The 23800-nt window shown below is 41.7% G+C and overlaps 2 protein-coding genes across 2 annotated transcripts in view; one reads left to right on the top strand and one right to left on the bottom strand.

The window, feature by feature from the left end:
- The first annotated feature begins 10984 nt into the window (after positions 1–10984).
- LOC307034204 (uncharacterized protein) lies at positions 10985–12795 on the top strand. The gene is made up of 2 exons (XM_079672976.1): positions 10985–12007; positions 12151–12795. Exons 1-2 carry the CDS (start codon positions 11675–11677, stop codon positions 12334–12336), a joined length of 519 nt encoding a protein of 172 aa, XP_079529102.1. The 5' UTR covers positions 10985–11674; the 3' UTR covers positions 12337–12795.
- An 872-nt stretch (positions 12796–13667) lies between these two features.
- LOC307031457 (uncharacterized protein) overlaps positions 13668–23800 on the bottom strand; it is a 28278-nt gene continuing 18145 nt past the window's right edge. Inside the window, exon 4 of the mRNA XM_079668587.1 lies at positions 13668–14908. Coding sequence (XP_079524713.1) covers positions 14807–14908 — 102 coding nt within the window. The 3' untranslated portion in view covers positions 13668–14806. The remainder of the gene's footprint in view (positions 14909–23800) is intronic.

Here is a 23800-nt window from a genome sequence, read left to right as displayed (position 1 = left end):
CAATTAATATTGGGAGTCGATTCCTTAGTTTGTTTAGTATGAGGCCATGTAATAAGCGGGATAATGTGCAGCGACTTGGTCATTATGGGGAAAAGAACACCCTTCAGGGTCATCATGATCAGCCTGACTGATTATGTAAACACGAGGCTTACTAATCTACTGTCGAATGTCTCGCGATGTTAGTGAATTCTTAAAAAACAAAACACCATTTCATTTCGGGTTAAAATGAGTTGTAACGGGGTAGTATATTACCCACATTTCATTAGTAATGCGTTACATTACTTCGTTACAGCAAAAAGTAATACTTTTGTAACGCGTTACACCCAACACTGATTATTGGACTGTGTCACCTATGTTTTCCTTTGGGAATTTAGTCAAAACATACCCACACATTGATAATTACTGAGTGCAATTTTCATGATGACTGTCAACAATGACAATGCCTGATCACACGACTGACAGCATTACAATGTCATTTCCAGCACAACAAACATTGTGATGCCAATCCAATTTCCATTTAAGAAGCTGCCACGCTTAGCAGGGCACGCGGTGTTGATGTGCATTAGCTTGTTTACATGCAAGTAAATGGCTATTTTTGCAGAAACGGCACAGCACTGAGAGGGAAAATCAAAGATGAACACTCTTTGGTGCCAACAATTTAACATGTGTGAAGTTTAGCCTCAAAATCCGCCAGCACCTCAGCATCCAGATGTAAAGAGAAATGTGTCAGCAGCTTCATCAAACTCCAGATAAATGCCTGCCACATGTTCAGTTTCCCTTTAAGGTAGGTGACACTCATTAACAGTTTATTCTTATCAGATATACAACAGCAGAAGAAGCTTAAATCCAGTGTGGAGGTTCTGCAGTCAGTGGAGCCTGTGGCCACAAGTACCGGCTGCTGGTGGGTGTTTTGCCTTAATTTCAATAAACTCATCACTGTTGTCTGTCTTTCTTATGTTTGTAAACAATAAAAGGTATGTTCCCACAGTTAAAGGTGGGGTATGCAATTTTGGAGAAACCAGCTCGAGTGCGCTAGAATTTGAAAATACACAGCTGGAAAAAATCTGCTTCACAGATGACATTTTTGTATGTATTTATTCATTTCATTTCATTTCAAACCTTTATTTAGACAGATTGGTCCCTTGAGATCATCGATCTCATTTACAAGGGAGACCTGCATCATTTAGTTCCACATGAAACATAAAAACAACAAACAAACAAACAACAGAGGATATCATATTTACATATTCAACATTTACAAATACCCAGAGTGTCAGAAAGCATTTCATTTAGACGTGCCTTAAATACATTCAGAGAAATAAAAATGCTCAATTTCGATTTTGCCTGTAGACTGTTCCAAGCAAGTGGAGCTGCGCACATAAAAGCTGTCTTACCTAAGACAGTCCTTACTCTTGGCACATCTAACAAGACTATATCCTGCGATCGCAGACAATAGCTGCTTGCAACTTTCTGCTTTAGCAATGACATATAATACGGGAGTTTGCCCAACATAGATTTATAGATGAAAGTGTACAAGTGAGTGCCTCCGTACAGTGAGTGATGGTAAACCTGCCTTGGTATACAGTGTACAATGATGAGTAAGTGCTTTACAATTTGTGACAAATCTCAGAGCACTATGATACGCAGCATCTAGTTTGCTCAGGTAGTTGGCAGGTGCATTCATATACATCACATCACCACAGGTAAAAAGCTCACAGTGACTAGCCTTTTCCTGGCCTCAAGTGAGAAACAGGACTTATTCATGTCAACGCATTTAATATATTCATTGCTATCGGGATGTTAAGAGCATTCCATGGAATATAGATGTAACCAATATGAAGTATAGGGCTACTAGACCGCAGGGTTTCCCACACATAGACTATACTTGGGCAGGCCGCCCAGGTATATTAACGGCCGCCCAAGTATATTTCGCGACCCATTTAGGTATTTTAATTTTTTATTTTAATTTTTTTAAATAATTTTTTTTATTATTTTATTCGTCCGTGACCACGACGCCATCTGCGATCGATTAACTTGTGGACAATGATCCCTCGCTCCCTTGCTCTGATCTCGCCTCCTTCTGGCCTGTTAAGTGGCCTGCCTCACACAGGGTGACTGGCTGTCTACATGATGGCCTGTGGCCTGCCGACATGGCCACTGTCATACAGATCATAAATCAAAGCCCTTGATTGGTCTCTGTGTGTCATTCAAGCTCGGGATAACCTCAGCTCAGTTGAGGTAAAGGACTCTGAGTGTTTAGATAGTTAACTTAGTCTAAGTTCTCAGTGGGTCTCAAACAGTGTGGTCACAATTTATGTAAACACATATTTCCATTTGAGAGGGTAGTGATTGGTCTAATGGATAGTGAGGTGGGCTGAAGATCGGAAGGCTGTGAGTTCATTCTAGTTTGCCCTTGAGTAAGGCACTTAGCCCTTAGTTACTCCAGGGAGAATGTCTCTGTAATCGGTCATTATAAGTCGCTTTGGATAAAAGCGTCAGCTAAATGAAATGTCATGTAATGTGATTAGTAAAATATGCATGAATAAATAAATAAAAAGTTAACTAGGTGAAAAAAGGTAAGATACACTTTTAAAACTTGTTGAGAGCTAAAACTAGGAGAGAGGAGAGAGACAGGAGAGGCTGGTTCAGGAGCACAGACACACTCATAACTATAAGTTTCAGTGTTTTTTTCATATTGGAAATGGTATGTTATTGGTTATGGCCATGATTTTATGATTATTGAAATGTATACAGTTCTGTTTAATATAGGTGTTTCCATAGATCTAGTCTCTTTATTTTCCCCTCAAAAAGCACCAGATTGATGCATTTAACTCAAATTAAAATCTTACCGGGGGAGCATGCCCCCGGACCCCCCTAGAGGATTTGAGGTCGACCCCCACTTATAATCACATGGATAGGTTCCTAAATACATTTATAAATACTTTTTTTTTTAAAATAGTAACCCATTTCCATATGTTTATGTGTGGGTAGTAGATTTAAACTATAGGGCTATCATTATGGGCCCTGCCTGTACCTGTTCGCTCTGCCATCGCGTGAATGGTCTGCTAACAAGCGAGCAACAGAAAGGTTAATGTTGTTGCACGTCACCTCAACCCCCCATCCCCCCCCCCCGCTACCACCACCCCCCAAGTATATTTCAGATCTGTGGGAAACACTGAGACCCCTTTATGTAATTTAGATGTATGAATACATGTTTTTTCTGCACGGAGCACTCTAGAATGTACACCCAGGGCAATGAGTGGCGCGAATAACTGCCTCTCTCTCTCTCTCTTTTTCCCTGTGAACACCCTGAACACGCAGGGACATAAGTTGAGCAGCTTCTAGTATGGTAATAGTATTTAAAAAGTGTTATTTGTACTCTCAACTATATCAGTTGACAAACTCTGACCTGCAAGAACCCCTGTGTGAAACCAAACTAGAAGACGACAGCCTGTGTCGTCTTATAAGTGTAGACACTCCGGTTGGTTTTTTATTGATGTCAGCAAGCCAGATCCAATCTGACTTGACATTGATGGCGAGCCAAGCCCAGTGAATCTGTGAGCGGTTGTTGGAAGCGGTGTGGCCTACCGTTATTACGCGTGATTTGAAGAATCCTGCTGAATTCACACTGATCTGATCCAGATAAGAACCAGTACACTATTAGCTCTACCCGGGTAGAAGAGCCATAGCAGTACACACACACACCGAACTGAACTGATTTGAATTCTCTTGATCAAAGGGAAGAGACTATTTCTATTTGTGTGGTAAAGAGCTCTATTTTTTATTTTCATTCCTTTTCATATTGTTGGCACAATGTAATGTAAATGTTGTTGAACATTGCTGGCAAAAAAATGGTAAAACCTTCAACTAAAATCTAACTCTTCCTAGAGTTATTCACGGCATACCACTTTACGAACCTAGGTAGATGCTAGTGTCTCTGTTCTTGGTATGATATAGGACTAGAGGTGCTACATAACACAAAGTGTTTCTGAAATAAATTACATACCCCACCTTTAAAGAAGGATTGTAAAAATGTAGCATTCCACCCACTGTCGGACTCGGGATGGACAATTTAAAGAGAATCAGAATGAATGCAGCAGAACCCGAGATATCGTCTTTTTCATTCCACACATTAATGCTTAGAACTGACCAGCAATCAGATCCAGGGAAGCAAAGTCACCTTGCAATGATGCATAGATTGTCACATGAGGGTCTAGTTTTGGGCTGAAACATTTCAACCAGAAATCCCAGGATGCTTCTGTTTAGATGACTGAGAGCCAGGACGATTTAAGTCCATTTCACAAATGTTCCTGTGCTTTAGTGCATGAATCTCAACCAGTTTGACCTTTGTGTCCTGAGTTACTGATGGTAAATGTAGTTTCAAAACAGAGCTTTCAAAGCTATTAGCACTAAAGTGTGTAGATCACTAACTAACAAATCAGGTACTTAAACCTTGTTGGCAGATAAAGATGTAAGTGATTACATCAACAGAAAACAATGAAATGCAGAATATAAAGCTGATATGTAGTACGACCATTCCTGTCCAGTGCAATAACATCGTTCCGATGCCCCATTAATCCAAAACACCTATAGAGTGGTGAAGTATTTAGTATTTTAGCACTTCCGGAATCCATATTCTCTGATTAGATGCCTGAAATAAGGTCTGTAGTCAAGCTTACAAAATTGTCCCATTTTAAAGTAAACATGTCAGTTAATACCCCACTGGTGAATTGCTGAAGTCTGTACGTGTCTCAAAAACAGTGGTTCCTAAAAAGTTGCTAAATGAGACTTCTAAACGTCATCACGCCGAACATTAGCCGCCTTTAGCTTAGTGGTGATGACATGAAGTCATGTGACCTTGCATTAGTTTTGTTCTTCTGACGATTGCATTTATGCTCTGACTTCTATAAAAGTGGTGTTAATATGTGGGGTCTATTTTGGTCCAAAATCCCCATTAGCTTTTTGTTTAAGGAGCTAAACCTGTGCGATGCTTACTTAACAGGTTGGACAATCCAACTTTATTTCTATAGCACATTTAAAAACAACAGAGTTGACCAAAGTGCCGAACACCAACAAATATATATATTTTAAAATAATTGCATAATACATTAAAATATAAAATAAATGTAAAACATGAGACAATCAAACCATACTTAAAGCCACATACTGAAAACTCTCATACATGACGTGAAAACAATATAAAACCAGATTAAATAAAAAAAGCACAGACTGACATGTCTTATAAGTGATCTGCATATGCACAGGAGAATAAGTGAGTCTTTAAACAAGACTTAAAAACAGGCAAAGTCAGACCAAGTCTGATCTGGGGGAGGGGAATTGTTCCACAGCCTGGGGAGCAGCTACAACAAAGGCCCTGTCTCCCCGCTGTTTCTACCTCAACCACAAGGAGGAATCTGTCAGCAAATGATAAATACGTCATTGTTGCTCCAGTATGACTGATGTCTCATGGGAGTGAAAGCCCTTTTGTCTGAAGCCTGTTAATCTGAAAACAAACAGAAGCACATGGGTCATTATTATGCAGAATGACCCATCTTACTCTGATCACATTTATTCTAGTCCTCTGCACATTTGAAGCAAAAAAAAAATACAATTAAAATTGACCCACTTTGAAATAAATAAAACATATAGCTGCACCCTAAAAAGAGTTGATTGAATTATGACTGAAGATCATCAGCTGTCTTCCTCTTCCGTGTTTCTCCTTGATACGTAAAGGCTGCAGCACCTTTGAGAACTTCTCTCCAAATATCAAACATAGCAGTAAGCCAGCATCGTTTGCTTTAAAGCATATAACTCTCTCCACGCAGAATTCAATCCTCTGTTCCTCCGGTACTTTTCTTTTCTTTGATTTATCCATAGGTCGCTCATCGAACAGGGGGTCAGGTTATTCACCTGCAAGAAAAGGCGCTGGCACGGGACCATAGCAGGATGTGACACATAGTTTAGTTGACCTAATTAAAACCCTTTTGTTTTTTATTTATGTGTCACAGTATCACCTCAAAATACAAGACACAAAACATTTTCAACCGTGCAACAACATATAAATAGTCCTACAAATACTTTTATTTGATTGCCTTCTTATTTTTGTCTAACTCAAGGGAGCCAGAGTAGAGGGCTTAAAGAGCCGCGGGTTTCCGACCCCTGCCCTATACCAAGGAACCCAAGAACTGCTGAGCGTGCAAATGCTTTTTTAGTGTCCTTGTCTCAAGAAAATCATTAAATGTTGATTATCTTGTGCCGTTATCACAAGAAAACAAAAAGGTTGTTTCCTGTTTGTATCATAGTGTTTCTCAGAGATCAGGTGTGCCATGCCAGCATGCAAACACAGTGTTGACAAATGTAGAAATTGATTAAGGTTTAAAATTCATATCAAGGAGTACCTGCAGGGCCGGCCTGACCCATTAAGCGACATAAGCGGCCGCTTAGGGCCCCGCAGCCACTAGAAAGAAAAAAAAAAACATTTTTTTTATTTTAACTAGGGCTGTCAAGTTAATGCGTTAACGCTACTAATTATTTTAACGCGATTAACGCATGTGTACTTTTTTTCCTCGGCCGCCCCGTAGTTTCAGAGCGCATTGAGTTTAAAATACCATCTACAAGCTGATGCTGATAGCCCCGCTCCTGCCGGCCGCTTGCGGCAGACCACACTTCCACGGCAGACCACACTTCCACGGCAAACCACACTTCCACAGCCATCGGGAGGACCGGGAGGGTGTGTGTGTATGTGTGGCGCGAGCGAGCGAGAGAGAACGCGCACACCTTACCGTAAGGTGTGCGCGTTCTCTCTCTCGCTCGCAATATTTTATATAAAATATTTTAATCGACTGACAGTCCTAATTTTAACACGTGTTTTGATGCGTGGGTTTATTGTTGCACTGCAACACCCTGCCAGCAGTAGCGCTAATGAGTGCAGTGCTTGCAGGGCGCACCACCATTACCAATAACAAACGCAGAAAAAGAGATGGAGCGTTCAACTGTGGGGGAGTTTGCATGATATCTGACAAAAAAAAGGACATACGCCTCTGGTGATCAAAAAAGAAAAAAGAGAAAACTTCATGAAGAAAAAAGGCAAAACAATAAAAGGTATGTAACTTTTATATTATGGCTGTCTCTCCTGTCCTGTGTCCCTTTTAACAATAGTTGGATAACTTGGATTCGGGAGTTATCTAACTTACTTACTACTGCTACTTACTTTCTAGCTAACTAGCCAAGTTGTCATTATTACCTCAGCCTTTCTGAAGAATAATGCGATGCTATTAACGTTACTGATGTATTTACTTTAGAAAAGTTTAGCTCAGGCAGCAAGTCACACTCGTAGCTAATGTTAGCTAGGTATATGTGCTTGTTTCATATTTTGACCAAATAAACAAATTTCCCCTGGTATTATTAAAGTACTATCTATCTATCTATCTATCTAAACATAATTTTCTGGGTTCTCCCTTCATGTAAATGCAAGTATTCATTGGCACACCAATTATTAAATTAGCTATATAAAGCCTTTATGTTCCATTTCAAGTCTGTTTCCATAAAGCTTAACTCTGTAACATACTCTTCTCAGGAGCACTTCTGAAGTACTTTGGAAGCCCACAACAGGTGCCAGCACACACCACAACGTCCACTGAGGATACTGTTGGTGAGTTCAAATGGGCCCAAAGTGAGAGCTTTCTGAATTTGGAAAATTAAGTCATTACATTACAAATGATATATTTATTTTTTCCATAGCAGGTCCATCAACCTCCACCACTGCTGTTAGTACAAGGTCAGCTGTTGGCACCAGTGACTCCGATGTCATCCAAGAAACCGCCTCAGACAATGCTGGTGAGTTATGTATTAAGTATATAGATTAAGCCCATAGAGCTAGCTACAATTGCCATTTGTTGAAGTTCTATTGAGCAAGCTCGCTGTTCATTGCTTATAATAAATATTTGTCATGCATGGGGCAGGAGTTTGATGATACCTGTTTTTAAGGACTGATTCTGGATCAGCACTATGGAGCTATCTCAAAAGCAGCGCCATAGTGGTGAAAAGACAGCTGATCTAGAGTCAGTCCTATATTAAACAATTATATACCTCTTTATTTCATAGCAGTTCCATCAACTTCACCACATTATTATTATTATTATTATTATTACTATTGTGTTCAATCATTCAACTGGTGTTCATTGCCAGGAACATCAACTTGTAAAAATGTCAAGTAACAAAAAAATGTTTTTCCTTCTTAAATTTCCCTATAGGTATTTATGTACCCATTGAAGTTGAGAGCAGTACCATTACGCCTACTACACCTACCTCTGTAACTTCTACTCCTTTTCTCTCTGGTTCACCAATGGACCCCACTGAGTGGCCATAAGTACTTAACGATCACGTACGTACAGATCTGGGGCCGTATTCACAAAGGATCTTAGGGCTAAAAGTAGCTCCTAACTGGCGAATTTAGGAGAAACTCCTAAACATAATGGGCGTGTCAGTCTTAAATTTAGGACTCCTAATTTTATTCACTAAGAGCAATTCACAAAGTATTTTAGGCCTAAAAGTAGCACCTAAGTTTAGGAGAGCTTAAAAGTCCTCGAGAGGACTCCTAACTCAGTAAGACCTATTCACAAAGAATCTGAAAATGGCTGCGAGACGAAATGTTTTGGAGACAATGGAAGATTGTGAATTGATCAAGAGATATAGGCTAAATTGTGAGGGTATCAAACTTGTTGTGGAATTAGTGCGGGATGCAATAACATCCCCGACTAACAGGAATAACCCGATTAGTCCGGAAATAAAATGTTTGGCAACACTACGATATTTAGCAACAGGGAAAATGCAACTTTGCAATGCCGACGATTTAGGAATATAGCAACCATCAGTCAGCCGTGCCATAAACCAAACCATCAACGCGCTCTCTAGACCACATATCATCCAACAGTTTATCCGGTTTCCTTTGGACAATCAAAAACTACACAGGATCAACGCCAACTTCATGGCAATTGCAGGTATGCCCGGTGTGGTCGGTGCTATTGACGGGACGCACATAAAAATAATTGCGCCATCAAAAGATGAGGACGTGTTCGTCAATAGAAAGAAAGTACATTCCATCAACACGCAGATTGTTTTCATTCATCAGGATAGGGGGACTTGAACGGTGGTATGGGCTGTTATTGAAAGTGTTTAAGTGCTGGAAATATGCTCATTGGATAATAGTTTGCAGGGTGCTTTTAATTGCCTCCTTGATTTAATGCAATTTACGTATTTTTATTGTTTGCTGTCTCTCTTTAACGTGCATATACAACGTCATTGTCGTGGTCTGCACAAACTTGTCATCATGCGTGTATTCTGCTAACTGCACTGTCCATAACTATTTGATAGGAATACATTTCTAGCCTAGGCTATTTCCTTGTTTTTCGGTGATTTAGTGGGCTCGTTTGTGGGATGTTGCGGATGATTTTCACCGAGACCGCCTGCTCTGAACAACCAATCACCGTACTCACCGCTTCTAAACTCATGCACGAGAATCAACGTAATCCATAGCAACGGCGCGTCACTCTTAGTTCACGCTTAGTGATTTATCCTTAGTATGAGTAGGTCTCAGCGGCTTTGTGAATAACTTTTAAGAAAAAACTCTTACGTAAAATGTTTTAGCGCGAGTTAGGAGCACTCCTAGCGGTAAGATAAAATGCTTTGTGAATACGGCCCCTGGTGATTAGGGGGCCAGCACAGGTGGACAGAGATTGTGTATTCCCGAAAACACCAAACAACAGAAGCTTTCATTATCATTACATGTTTAGACCACTTGTAAATGGTGAGAAAGTTAAGCGAAGCTGGTTAACATACTCCAAGAACAATGATTCAGTCTACTGCTTTTGCTGCAAGTTGTTTTCAAAAACATCATTAAAGCTCATAACAGAGGGACAACAGGACTGGGTGAATATTGGCGCATTACTGAAGCTACACGACAACAGCCCAGATCATCTGAAAAATGTGTTGACTTGGAAGGAACTAGAGCTCCGTCTTAGAAAAGGGAAGACAATAGACAAAACAGAGTTCTCCCTCCTGGAGTCAGAGAAGAAGAGGTGGAGAGAGGTGCTCATTCGGTTGGTTTCCATCATCCAGTCTCTAGCAGAGAGGAACCTGGGACTTAAAAGGGACTGTTGACACCCTGCATAACCGCAACAATGGGAATTTCCTCAAAGAAGTTGAGCTAATTGCCAATTTTGACCCTGTTCTGAAAGAACACATCAGACGTATTGACAGTGGAGGGAATTACACTACATATTTGGGTAAAACAATCCAAAATTAACTCATCTCCTGTATCAGTGACACAATACTTGCAGCAATGGTGGCTGAAATCAAAGAGTCCAAGTATTTTGCCATCATTTTGAATTGCACCCCAGACGTCAGACACCAGGAGCAGATGACTGTTGTGATTCGAACAGTGAGTGTGAAGAAAAAGACTGAGATCAGGGAGCACTTTCTGGGGTTCCTCATACCCCCTGAATCCACAGGGCTTGGTTTGTCCACACTCATTTTGAACAGGCTGGAGGAGCTGAAGATCCCCTTTGAGGACTGCAGAGGACAATCATATGAAAATGGTGCAAACATGAAGGGCAGAAATAAAGGGGTGCAGGCCAGGCTGTTGGAGAAGAATCCTGGAGCTCTGTATGTTCCTTGTGCAGCCCTGAAATCAGCCACAGAGGAAATTGTACAAGTTGTACAATGGTCTCATGAAAGGACAGGTGAGGAAGAGAGGAAGACCATTACGCTTAAAAAAGAGGTGCAGAGCACTGAATCAGAACTGGTCAGCCCTTTTCAAGAGAATCTATTCAAATTCCGTAAGCACCTTTTTAACAACAGGTGGCAATACAGTGCTTACAGACAGCTACGGAAAAGCCTCCAAGCCAACGAGTGCTTAATCCATCGATTTCAGCGAAAATTACTCTTGCAAATTGTTATGAACTCAGACACTTAGGAGGTAGGACCCAATTGCACAACCCGGGAGACAGAGGTAAAGTATTTAAGATACTTTATTTTTTCAAGAACAGCAAAAAATGATCAACAAAAAATGGTCTCTACAAAAATGGAGAACAAAATGAAAACGCTCACGTAGTGAGGATCAAAACTTTCACAAGAGCACATAGAGAGCATAGACCTGACTGTGGCAAAAGACAAGAGCAAGGATCTGACCATGGCAATAGACAAAAACGAACTGACACTGAACACTGGGAGACAGGGGAATTTAAACACAGGGTAACAAGACACAGGTGGGAATAATCAGGGGCGGGACTGACGCTGATTAGCACCAAGAGACACAGAAGGAGTGACAGGTGAAAACAATCAGGAAATTAGACACACCAGGGAAACTAACGACAGACAGGAAAACACAGGGAAAAAAGACCAGACAATACACAGGTAGGAAAACATGACAAGGAGAAAAGCAAAACACCCACTACCAGACACGCAAAACTAAAAACGTGGCACAACACAAGAATCGTGACACAAATATCACAACGAGATCCAGTCTGTGCATTTTGGAGGATCCCATCAACAGGCAACGCTGCACACTGGTGTACTGTACACCACTGAACAGACACCACTGTTGTTCTGTTCAATCTTATCCTCACGATGACATGACCCACCAGCGATCTGGGCCCACCTGGAGCCGGTCCTGGAGATGGTGAAGACCAAGTGTCCAAAGGTGGAAAGGCTTCACTTCTACAGTGATGGCCCGGCAACCCAGTACAAGCAAAAGGGAAACTTGTACTTTCTCTCCACTGAGCCATTCAGGCTTGGTTTCAAAGAACTGACCTGGAATTTCTTTGAGGCCAGCCATGGCAAAGGAGCTCCAGATGGTATCGGAGGGACATTGAAGCGGCCAGCGGACCGAATTGTGCACTTGGGGGAAGATGTTCCAGATGCCATCACTCTTTTCAAAAAACTCAAGAGACTGGAATCGACACTGGAGCTCTTCTTTGTCAGTGAAGAGGAAGTTGAAGCAAAAACAGAGGTAAAGATGCCCCGCACCCCTGCAAAAACATTCAAAGTAGTCAAGTATTTTGAGGCTCTCTATACGTTGATAGTTATTGTTATTGGCCAAATATTTTTAATATTATATTTCATACTACTTTATATCCTCTCTTTTCACCTCAGGTCCCTGCTCTGACACCTATTAAGGGCACAATTAGGATGCACCAGGTGATCAGCGTCTTACCTGGGCATATCAAGTACAGGGACATCAGTTGTTTCTGTCAGAGGCAGGATGGTCCACTGGATTATGCCTGCTTCGACCTGAAAGTAGCTACTCTGAATGGAGTTCCTGTGACCCCCCCAAAGTAGAATGAAGAGACCCCATGGCGACCAGCGGCAGTTGACAGCACACACATTGGAGGGTGGTGCGTCATTAAGTATGACGATGATGTGTACCCTGGCATCATCATGGACGTGGAGGAGGATAGCATTGAAGTGAAGTGCATGCATAGAAATGGAGTAAACAAATACTTCTGGCCAAGACCACGTGAAGATGTCAGCTGGTATGCAGAGGAACAACTTCTCTGTCTTATACCAGAGCCAAAGGCACTCAACAAACGCTCAGTCCAACTTGAGAAGCTTACATGGAAGTACCTAGAAAATAACTTTAGTTGGCTGTCTTGGTTAAGGTGTTCAGGCTACCAAACCCAATGGTGTACCACGAGCCACTGGTGCAAAAAACGAGCATGATTATATTTGGCCTCAGCAAAGTGCCTCATAAAGCCTTTGCCTACCTGTTTGAGCCCTCCAAGTTTTGGTGTTGGCCTTTCTTTTTCTGTGATTTTTTTTTATTAGAAATTCTGCTGAATAAATGAATTATGGAGCAAATTACTGTCTTCTTCATTAGCTGCCATTTTTGTCAGTCTCCAACGTAGGGCAATAGCCTACGTGCCCCACAGCTGGAAAAAATGATGACATCACACAGACTTGCTAACAGGTACTAGGGGTGTACCAAAGACCACAAATCAAATTCTGATATATATTTTTTAATTCTGTTAATATTTGTTGCCACTCTAAAGTAAACATTCTATAAGAAAACCCTGCAACCACAGACACAGCAGACCTTGGGGACGGAGATAGCCTTATGAAGAAGCAAAGGCAGAGACACAAAGTTGCAGCTCCAGCTCCAAATAGTGGGTTTATCAAATCAAAACGATTTGATATCTTCAAACAATTTTAATAATTTAATATAAAAGATTGTTTTAACAATGGAATTAATACTGTGTAATATTTTAACCAAAAATTACACTTTAAAATTATAGGGCTTGGAGAGAAGGTCCTGACGGACTTCCACTGGTGTGTCCACCCTGTTAGACGTATGTCCACCCTGTTATGTTGGTATTTTTCTAGCATAGTTTAATGAAAATATCAAATATCAAGTGTATATTTGTACTTTTATAAAGAAATGAGTGGTTGATTATATATTCTAGAAACTTTTAGTAATTATTGTATTTAAGTTTTCTTATGAAAAACAGTGGACAAATATGCCACGTTGTCATAATCTACACTCGTTTTTCTCAATATATACGACTTAAAACTAATTAGGGACATACAACTCTTGTTAAAAAGTCATTTTACTTGTAAGAATGCACTGAAAACTCATTTAAGTAGTTATGTGTATGTCCTTAACAGGGTGGACATATCCTGGGTTTCAAGTGTTGTTAATATATCTATATATATAAAGATTTAGATGCCTGAGATTGACCAAAATGTTTTTTAGCAAATTAGATATGTTCTTTATAGAATAGAACATTAAAAAGTAGGTAAATCAACTATTTATTTTACCCAACTTATGAAGTCCAAATGGCACCCTTGACAGCCCTAATTTTTAACTGTATCATTAACAGTATTCCAAGCATGGCCTTCAGCAGCGTATAGGTATTTTGAATGATAAAACAGAAACTAATAGAAATGTACATTATAAATAAACATGTACATATATAACATCCAACACATTTCAACAATCTAAAATATGATGGCAGTAACTTGCTCCAAAATGATAGTAGAACATCCTCATGTCACACTACAGTGCTTAATTTTTCAGACAGGAAGTGGAAAGGTGGGAGCATCCGGTTACATTTCAAAATAAAAACTGCTTGTAGGCTCCCCATCGTATACCATCAATACAACCACACTTCTTAGATGCGTTTGTAACACATGCACCAAAAGTGAATGCTGAGCACAGAATTATTTATACAAATCAGTTTCGATCAAACCTCTCTAATATAAATGTAGAAATGTCAGTGTGTGGACCAGCACATCAGAAGTCTAGGTTGCTCAGGAGAAAATGGATACTGTGCAACAAAGGTGAAAAGACACAAACCAGACGTTGTTTGGAAAAGGTACAGAAAGCTATAATATTTATTCCCTCTTTCTTTCAAATAAACATTTGATATGCATATATATTCAGTTACCTTGAATTTGAGAGTATCCTGGTTTTAATTATTTGTACCTATTTGTTTATAACTCTTTTGATATAATTTAGTGTTATTACTTCTGTTTTAATTATCCCTATTTAATATAAACTAATGGTTTTATTTAAATGTAGTAGCTGAGCTATATATTCTAATTTTGGGAACCAGGACCATGTTATTTCAGATTCTTAAATAAAATGAAAGAAAACTTATCACATTACTTCTATACACATATAGTTATTACATAATACATAGTATCAAACAATCAATAATGAATCAGTTCTTGGCTCTCAACTTGTGAAGAGGAAAAGATGTACAAGTTCTTGTCCTACCACCGTTGTGGGTAACTGTAATAGTTATCTTCCTTAAGATAGGTTGATGGGTAGCTCTCCAGACTGAAATTCGCCACAGTACACCAGCAGCGTTCCAGTCAAAGAATCCAGAAAATCACACAAAAAAGACCCGACCTGACAACAAGGGCCAAGAGTCAAATGAATGCTTATTTAACACATCTGTCACAAATGTCATTATTTTAACAAAGTGTACAAAACTCATTTTCGGCCAACCTATAACCAGCCACAGTTAGCTCCACGTTGCTCATATTCCACAACAAATAACAGACTAAACTGTGGTCAATGCCCCTTCAATGTGCCACAACAGGCGGCAAAGCAACGTGAAGACCACCGCCAAAACCACAGACAATAGAGTGGTGCAGTGACTTCACCTCCCTCCGCTCCGCACACATTAAAGCAACACGGATACACGCTAGGCTAAGGCGTTAGTGACGGTTAGCCGCGGCTAATTTAGCATCGATAATTTAATTAAAATACATATTTAACATCCGTATTTTCTCATGCAACTCACCAAGAGTATCATATAAGAGGCAATGCTCTTGGGGAAAAGTAGCAAAGTCGGTCAATGTACATCAAAAGTTGTCCAAATAACTACAATCAAAATCTACAGTGCTAATGCTACTGAGTCATCATCCCAAAAGGATAAACAGCGCATCTCACTTCCTGGTAGACGGGCAGACACGGGGCGGGTTTAAACTTTGATTGGCTTAGCCTTGCTTTACAACCACTTTAGATGGACAGGGGATTATCTAATCACACTCATTTAAATGTTTTCATGAAGAATTGTCTAAATCATGTTGTCCTAAATTGCATATTGTGTATCTATATTGTTTATATTTTAGTTTCAAATAATTTATATTGTTTGTGTATAGTGCTAAGCCTTAAAATAAAGTTGACATTTTAGTCAGTGTTATTTCTCAGTGTCTTAGTAACCGGGGGTTACGTCCCGCAACACCTATCAACCTATCAGCCGAATGAGGATTTTCTGCTTGAACTTCCTCATAAGCATGACCTTGTAGTGTGTCTGTGAAGGCTACACTTAAGCCTTGGAAAGGGACTGCACAATGGAGACTAGTGGATTTCCTAATTGGGGGTAGTGTAATCTATCTGGAATGGTTCTGGGTCTGTTGGAACGTCTGTGAAGAGCATCTTGTTCATCTTTATCTTCAGCAATTTCAGCCATAGTAGCTTTTGTCTTTGGCTTCTGAGAGTCATCATTGCTGGCAGACATGTTGGAGAGCACTGGGATGGCATCCTCCACAACATTTTGAATATTCTCTGGTGGTTGTGTTCCTTCTGATGCAGTTCCAGACATTGTTCCGTCGTCAGGTAAGTTTTGTCTTTCAGGTTCTTTTTCAGTTATGCCATTCACAATGGTGTTTTCTTCAACTTGACTGATGCCTCTTTTCAGTGAACAATCAGGTTTGAGGACCTCAGATTCGGCTGATTGCTCTGTGCTCATCAGGACTCCAGGATGGGGGACAGCTACTGTTGCTTGAGGGTTTTGCTCAGCTGAGGACTCAATTGGAATAATCCCAATATGACTGCCTAGTCCTTCATCTTACATATGGGTATTCTCTTTCAGCTCGATTTGGTATGAGTGCCAAGCACTTTCCACACACTGAGAGTTTACATTTCAGTTCACAGGAACTTCTTCATCTGACTGATTTTGATTCACGTTTTCATCTGCATCTTTTGCAGCAGGATTCAAGCAAGTGTTCTGCCGGGTCCTTTTCCGTGAGACTGGCTCCGGCGAGGTTACATTGTCTTCTGTTGCAGGGAGAAATCCGCAAGGCAATAAGAGATCTCTGTGTAACGTCCTCAGCGGTCCATCTTGTTTCTCGGGTCTCACTGTGTACACTGGAAAATCACCGGCCCGCTTTGTCACCACATGAATTGCAGGTTCCCACTTGTCAGCAAGTTTATGCTTCCCTCGAAGACGAACACTTCTTACCAGCACACGGTCACCAACTTCAAGTTTAGATTATGTGGTGCGTCGATCAAATCTGGCTTTGTTCCTTGCAGCATTTTTAGCAGCATTGCTGGATGCGAGTCTGTAACTCTCCTTCAGATGAGACTTCAAGTTCCGTACATAGTCTGAGTGAGATGTTTGGTTGCGTTCAAAGAGTGGGATACCAAATGCCAAGTCAATAGGTAACCTAGGTTGCCTCCCAAACATCAACTCGTAAGGGCTGAACCCAGTGACATCGTTCTTAGTGCAATGTAGGCATGCACCAATGGGCGTACAAAGTCTCGCCAATGCGCTTTGTCTCCGTCTTGTAAGGTTCCCAACATGCTTAAAAGCGTCCGATGTAACCTTTCAACTGGGTTTTCTTTTGGATGGTATGGAGTTGTCCGAACTTTCTGAATCCCTGCCACTTCACAAAGCTCTTTAATTGTCTTTGATTCAAAGTCAGGTCCTTGGTCACTGTAAGTGCTCTGGGAAACCATAATGGATGATGAAGTTCTCCCAGAGGCATTTGGCCACGGTACAAGCTTTCTGGTTGGGTGTGGGCATAGCAACTGCGTGAAATGGTCTGTGATCACCGGGACATTGGTTGTGTTGCTTTTGTCAGGTTCGATCGAGAGGAAGTCCATACAGACCAATTCCAACGGACGAGTTACTTTTATGTTGACCAGCTGTGCAGCCTTTTGAGATGGGGTCTTTCTCCGAATTCAGCGGTCACACGTCTACACTTCTGCTTCTACCGCAGCAGCCATTTTAGGCCAGTAAAACCGGGATCGCAGGAGATCTGTAGTTTGCTCTATTCCGAAGTGACCCATGTCGTCATGCACACTCTTCATGACAGATGTCCTGAACTCTTTGGGTAAGACCAGAGCCATACAGATGTAGCACTCCAGATAGGACTCACATGGGTGTGTCCCAGTCAAAAACCCAGCGGATGCCAGTGGCTGGGGCTTTGCCAAATTGCTAGAGGGCGTTGCCAAAGTTCTTCATTTTTACAATTACAGGATTTAACCATGAGATGGCGCTTCATTCACAAATACACCAAGACAACTGGGTATTGTAGAACTTAGTCTGTTTGCAATGTTTGCAGCTCTGTAGTTGTGTTTGCTGAATACTGTAGCATTTAATCACTTATTTGTTATAGTTTTCACAGGCTATTATAATGAAAAAATATCAATATTTTCGATCAAATAAAGTATATAGTTTGCTTTATGCAGAATATTGTTTGTAATATTGTTGGGGTGTTTTTACACAGTAGTGAGAGTGAAAAATAAGATGAGCGATAAAAATAAAAGAAAATAATGAGAAACTATCAAATAAGAAATGAATAAAACTCAAATGTAATTATCATATCATATATTCTAATGTATTGTATTATTAAGTAATATCATACCTTAACCCCATTATAGCAGATGCCACATTGAATGGATGAACACATTTATGCATCAATAAGTACAACAGAGTATTTCTAAATACCATTTGTAACAATACTTATATGTATGTAATATTAACCCTTTGGAGTCGTCACGCCGGCGTGATCAGATCACATGACCTGTTCAAGCCGGTGCCGCATAAAAACAACAGTCAGGACAACATTGCCGTGTGTTTCTGTCGAAAGTACTGGCTTGAAACGATATGCCAGTCTTGGTTTCATGCACAAGGACCGAGTAAACACGGAGATACGATGATATAAAGTTAATACATTTCAAAAGTATGAGAAATGGAATCATTTATTTTAATATCTTCGCCGTATTTGATCATTTTACGAAATGGAAAATACTGGAAACGTTAGATCCTGCTCAGGAAGGGGTGAGGTAATCAGGTAAACGGAGTGATACGAAGCGAGACGAAGAGGGACGGCGGGAACCGAAAAGAGACGGCAGGAAATGGAGAGAGACGAAGATATACATAATGTGTATATATAATAACATAATGATTAATTTCAGATGATAATACTTTTCAGGGTCCGGTCTGACAGCGCGTAGCTCTCTGCTGCAGAGAAGATCACTGCTCTGAACAAAGTCAACAATCCTACATCCAAACGGAATAAATATAATAAATTATTATTAATAGGTTAAGTCTTGTTCATTGTTTTTCACTTTTATTACATGTTTGATATTTCCGGTGGAAATGGTGGACTATCGGACAGCACACATTAATATATTGTCACTCAGACATTCATGCATTTTCTCATATTCCTATATTTTAATGCTCATATTTATACATTTTGCTCTCATGCAGATTCATTCAATGTTTACATTTAATATTAAACATAATATATGCATGTCTGAAGACAATATAAGTATGCAAGAGAAGAATGGCTTATTATATTTACAGCTCTTAATAACATTCATTTTCTGGACTCAATGTGTGTCTTGGCCGGGGGGGAGAGCTGTGGAATGCGACCATCCCCCTTGGGGGAATTCCTCCACACATTCCGATGGCCAATTCGTTTTAAACTAAGAGTTCACATCAACATGGGGGGTGGGAGGCTGGTGAACGGTCTGGTCATTTGTTTGTTCCACAATGTTTATCATCATGAAATTAATATCTATATATTTTATACTATACTTGCACTGCTTCCCGTTTTCATACTTTATATATCTTAGCATATTCATACACACTGTTCATACTGCTCACAGGCTGCTGTGTATATCTAGTGTATTCATACCCCTCACTGTTTGTTCATCATTCAATTCATTCTATCTTTTATTCTGTAGATTGTGTACATTACTTTTCACTTTACTGCTTGTTGCACTCCTGGTTAGAAAATAAACTGCATTTCGTTGTCTCAGTATCTGTAATATGTGCAATAACAATAAAGTTGAATCTAATCTTGAGCAGGAACACATTTATTTACTTAGTACATATCTGACATTAACGATTAAACACATGTGTGCATTCTATTTATGCAAACCGAGTCAAGCCAACTCCGGAGGTGGCGGCATGCACCTTAAAGTTGTTTGCAATCCGCCAAAAAACCGAGAGAAGAAGAAGAAGCCGAAGCCGACTCGGAGCTGTCCGACTTCAGGCGATCTTTTTGAGACCTCCCCCGGCTGCGATCGGCTATTCTCGTCTACTTTCGAGGCAAGCCGCAATGCGTCTCAAACAAGCCTAGTGTCTGTCCACACGAGACAGCTCCGTTTAGCGCCAACCGCTGGAGAAGCTGCAGTACATATGCAGGAGCCTGTACGTGGCGCTGTAACTTCCTCCACAAAAGCAGCGAAGAAGCATGGTTGTCATGGTTGCCCTTCTGTTTATTCTTCGCGGTGGGGGTAGAGGGAACCGGGCAGAGTTTTTCACCAGTCAACATGTATTAAAGTTTAAATCTTCCGGACAAAATTATAAAAGTGCCGGTCAAAGGTCTTCTTTGCTATTTATTGAGCTTTAACACAAATGAATAACGACTCTATATAATATAATAAAACACACAGAGCCTCTCTTTTTCCTCCCTCTCTTCGGACAGCGTCAGTGTCTGTCTCATGCAGCAGCTGATCCAGTAATGAGTGACCCGGCCGAAAGTAAAAATAAACATATTTATAACTAGTTTAGGTAGTTTGAGAGGTAATTAAAATAGCTTAAGGGTGATGATCTGACTTGAAGTGTGTGTTTTGCTCCGTTCACCGCTGCATCACAGCGGGAGGAGCTGCAGGTGAGCAGAGCTGCGTGTCTCCGTCCTGTCAGATTAGACTTCACTCGCGTTTATGTCCATATCGAGAGAAAGATAAATAATCTGAATTCAGTGTGCAGTTTACTTTGACGCGGGGGTGAGCAGCAGAGGTGGGGAGAGGCGGGGCTATTGCCTCATCATTATCAGAAAATGATAGTATAGGGCTTACACACGGAGCCGTTGGACCCCCCAGAGCGTTGTGTATGCCGTTCTATCCATCTTGGGACCCGTTATCGTTTCCGCAGTTGTTTACTGTCATATTCGGTCGTCCTAGTGTGGCAGAACGGTCTATATGACACTAAACAGTAACGCAAACGACTGTTTTCGTCCTCGATGGGCCGGGGCCTTAATGTGCCGCCACCTCCGGAGTCGGCTTGACTCGGTTTAAAGAATGCACACATGTGTTTAATCGTTAATGTCAGATATGTACTAAGTAAATACATGTGTTCCTGATCAAGATTAGATTCAACTTTATTGTTATTGCAACGAACAAAATGAGACAACGAAATGCAGTTTAGCTTCTAACCAGGGGTGCATCACGCAGCGAAAAGTAATGTGCACAACAGTAAACAATTATCACAGTAAATTATGTGGATTAAACCACATTTATTTCGTTAAAAAGAAACAAAATATGATTTTGTTTGAATGATTACATGTCATCAGGCACCTTCAAGTAATGAAGAGACTTTCACACCCTAGCGCAGCCTTTGATCTGAGTGGAGATAATGAACACATTTTTGACAGCAGGGAGAGGACGCTGGCGCTTGTATGTTCGCCGCTTCTCATACGCCTCAGAGTTTTTATCTGCTTTTAAGCTATTTTATCTGTTTTTAAGCTATAGTTACATGGCTAAACTTTTAGTCTGTTTTACAAGTGCTTTTATATCTTAAACCTCGTGATCATTGACGGTTTTGGACCCGACGGCTGTCGGGACGCACCTGTTGTACCGCCCAAACTCACCTGCTGTATCGCCCAAACTCGCTGACTATCTCCGGCTGACTTCTTGCCTCTCTCCCGCTACTACTGTGATAGCAGGCGGACTCCCAAGCCTCTGTTTCTTTCCGGGACATGAGGTATACCAACGGGATAGCCTTCTAGCTGTCTCGTTGCTGTTAGCCCTCGCTGCTAAACACCGCTACCAAACTTCTTCGGCGCCCGACCTGTTGCTATGTTGAAGTTTTCCATTCCCCAACTCCTGAGTCTCAACCACTCCAACGCTCCAACCTGCACCTCAGTCATTAAACAACTTGGACTTCTTCGTCGGCACCACTATATCCACCGAAGCCAAAGAAGAGGACAAATTGTATATTCCCAGCACGGAGATGCAGAAATTCCATCCATCCACTCTGTCTGCCGTGGTGTCGCACATCTGACGCGTCATCAGAGCCCGGCTACAGCGGGGTCAAATCGCGCCAGAAACATCGCGAGACCGCTGCATGAATACACGGAGAGCATCGCGAGACCACCACACACGAAGGAGTCTGGAAAACGTGGAGTGGATTACAGCCTACTCCGGCCCCTACAGAGATTCACCACATCTTCTAAAGCCAAAATAGAACTTTTGAATACACAATCTCTCAGCAATAAAGCATCCTTCATTCAAGACCATATCACTGATGAGAAATTGGACTTCATGTGCCTCACGGAAACCTGGCATCAGCCAGAGGTTTACTCCACACTCAATGAAGCCTGCCCTCCTGGCTACAGCTACTTGGAGAAAGCCCGCAACACTGGTCGTGGTGGAGGCCTAGCTGTTATCTACCGAAAGGAATTGGAACTGTCACTCCTGCCCCTGCCTGTATTGTCCTCTTTTGAATGCCTTGCATTTAAATGTAAACCCCCCTTCGCTCTGACAATACTTCTGATCTACCGGCCACCCAAACCCAATTCTGCTTTCATTCCAGAGATACAAGACCTTTTGGGGTTTGAGGAGGTGTATGCACATCCTCTGCCAATATTATCATACTTGGAGATTTGAATATTCACGTCGACTCCCCCTCCTGCCATTTTGCCACGGAGTTTCTGCTGCTCCTGGACTGTCTCAATCTCACACAGCATGTTGATGTCCCCACACACGCCAAGGGCCATACGCTGGACCTGGTCATCACAAACTCCGCCCCCATCAGCAATCTGCTAGTGTATGACCTGGGGGTGTCTGACCACAAGACCATCTCTTTGGAGCTGTTTTTACAGTCTCCACTCAGCAAGCCCAAACGCCAAATCCGCTTCAGGAACCTGAGGATCATCAACCCGGACATCATGACCCTGGACCTCCAGCATATTTCCTCTGCCAACTTCTCATCAGTAAATGAGTCAGTGGCATATTACAACCAGTCCCTTAACAGTCTCCTTGATCTACACGCCCCCCTCCTAACCAGGATGGTCACCTTCTCGCGCTCAGCCCCATGGTACACCGGCGAGCTGCGGAGAATGAAGACAGCTGGGCGTGTCCTTGAGCGGCGGCTCAAGGCCTCAGGACTCACTGTTCACCTGTTAGCCTATCGTGAACACCAGAAGGCCTACGCACAGTCCCTCAGAGATGCACGATCCCAGTACTACTCCATCATCATCAACAACAGTACTGGAAACTCCAAGCAACTCTTCTCCACAATAAACCACCTCCTCAAACCCCAAAGTCCTCTACACTCCGACTCCACTGAGAAGCAGTGTAGAAACTTCGCCGCCTTCTTCAAAAATAAAGTTGACACCATCCGCTCCATCCTCTCTAGCCCCTCTGCACCTCCAGTTCCAACTGCTGACCCACAGCCTGGGACAACCCAGCCTCTTCGCTGTTTCACGGTCATCTCTCAGCAAGAGGTTGAGGGCATCGTTAGGAGGATGAAGCCCTCCACCTGTGTCCTGGACCCCCTTCCGTCAGCTCTGGTGAAATCATACATCTGCACCCTGAGCCCCATGATCACTAAGATCGCAAACCTCTCTCTCCAGTCTGGCCATGTCCCCTCTGCCCTAAAAACCGCTGTCATCAAACCTAGTCTTAAAAAACCCTCCCTTGACCCGGGAGTCCTGGCCAACTATAGACCCATTTCCAACCTTCCATTTCTGTCAAAGGTGCTGGAAAAAATAGTTGCTGCTCAGCTCCAGGACCACCTAAACTCCAACAACCTATTTGAGAAGTTCCAGTCTGGTTTCCGCTCAGGCCACAGCACAGAAACTGCCCTGGTCAGAGTCACCAACGACCTGCTGATGACGGCTGATGCTGGCTCTCCCTCTCTCCTCATCCTCCTTGATCTCACTGCAGCTTTCGACACCGTCGATCACGGCATCCTCCTCCATCGTCTGCACTCCACCATCGGACTCTCTGACTCTCCCCTTGACTGGTTCACATCATACCTCACCGGGAGAACAG

Source organism: Notothenia rossii (assembly GCF_949606895.1).
Source record: "Notothenia rossii genome assembly, chromosome: 3".
Classification (NCBI taxonomy): Eukaryota; Metazoa; Chordata; class Actinopteri; order Perciformes; family Nototheniidae; genus Notothenia; species Notothenia rossii.
Note: the sequence above shows the minus strand (reverse complement) of the source record. Positions and strands in the feature narration are given on the sequence as shown.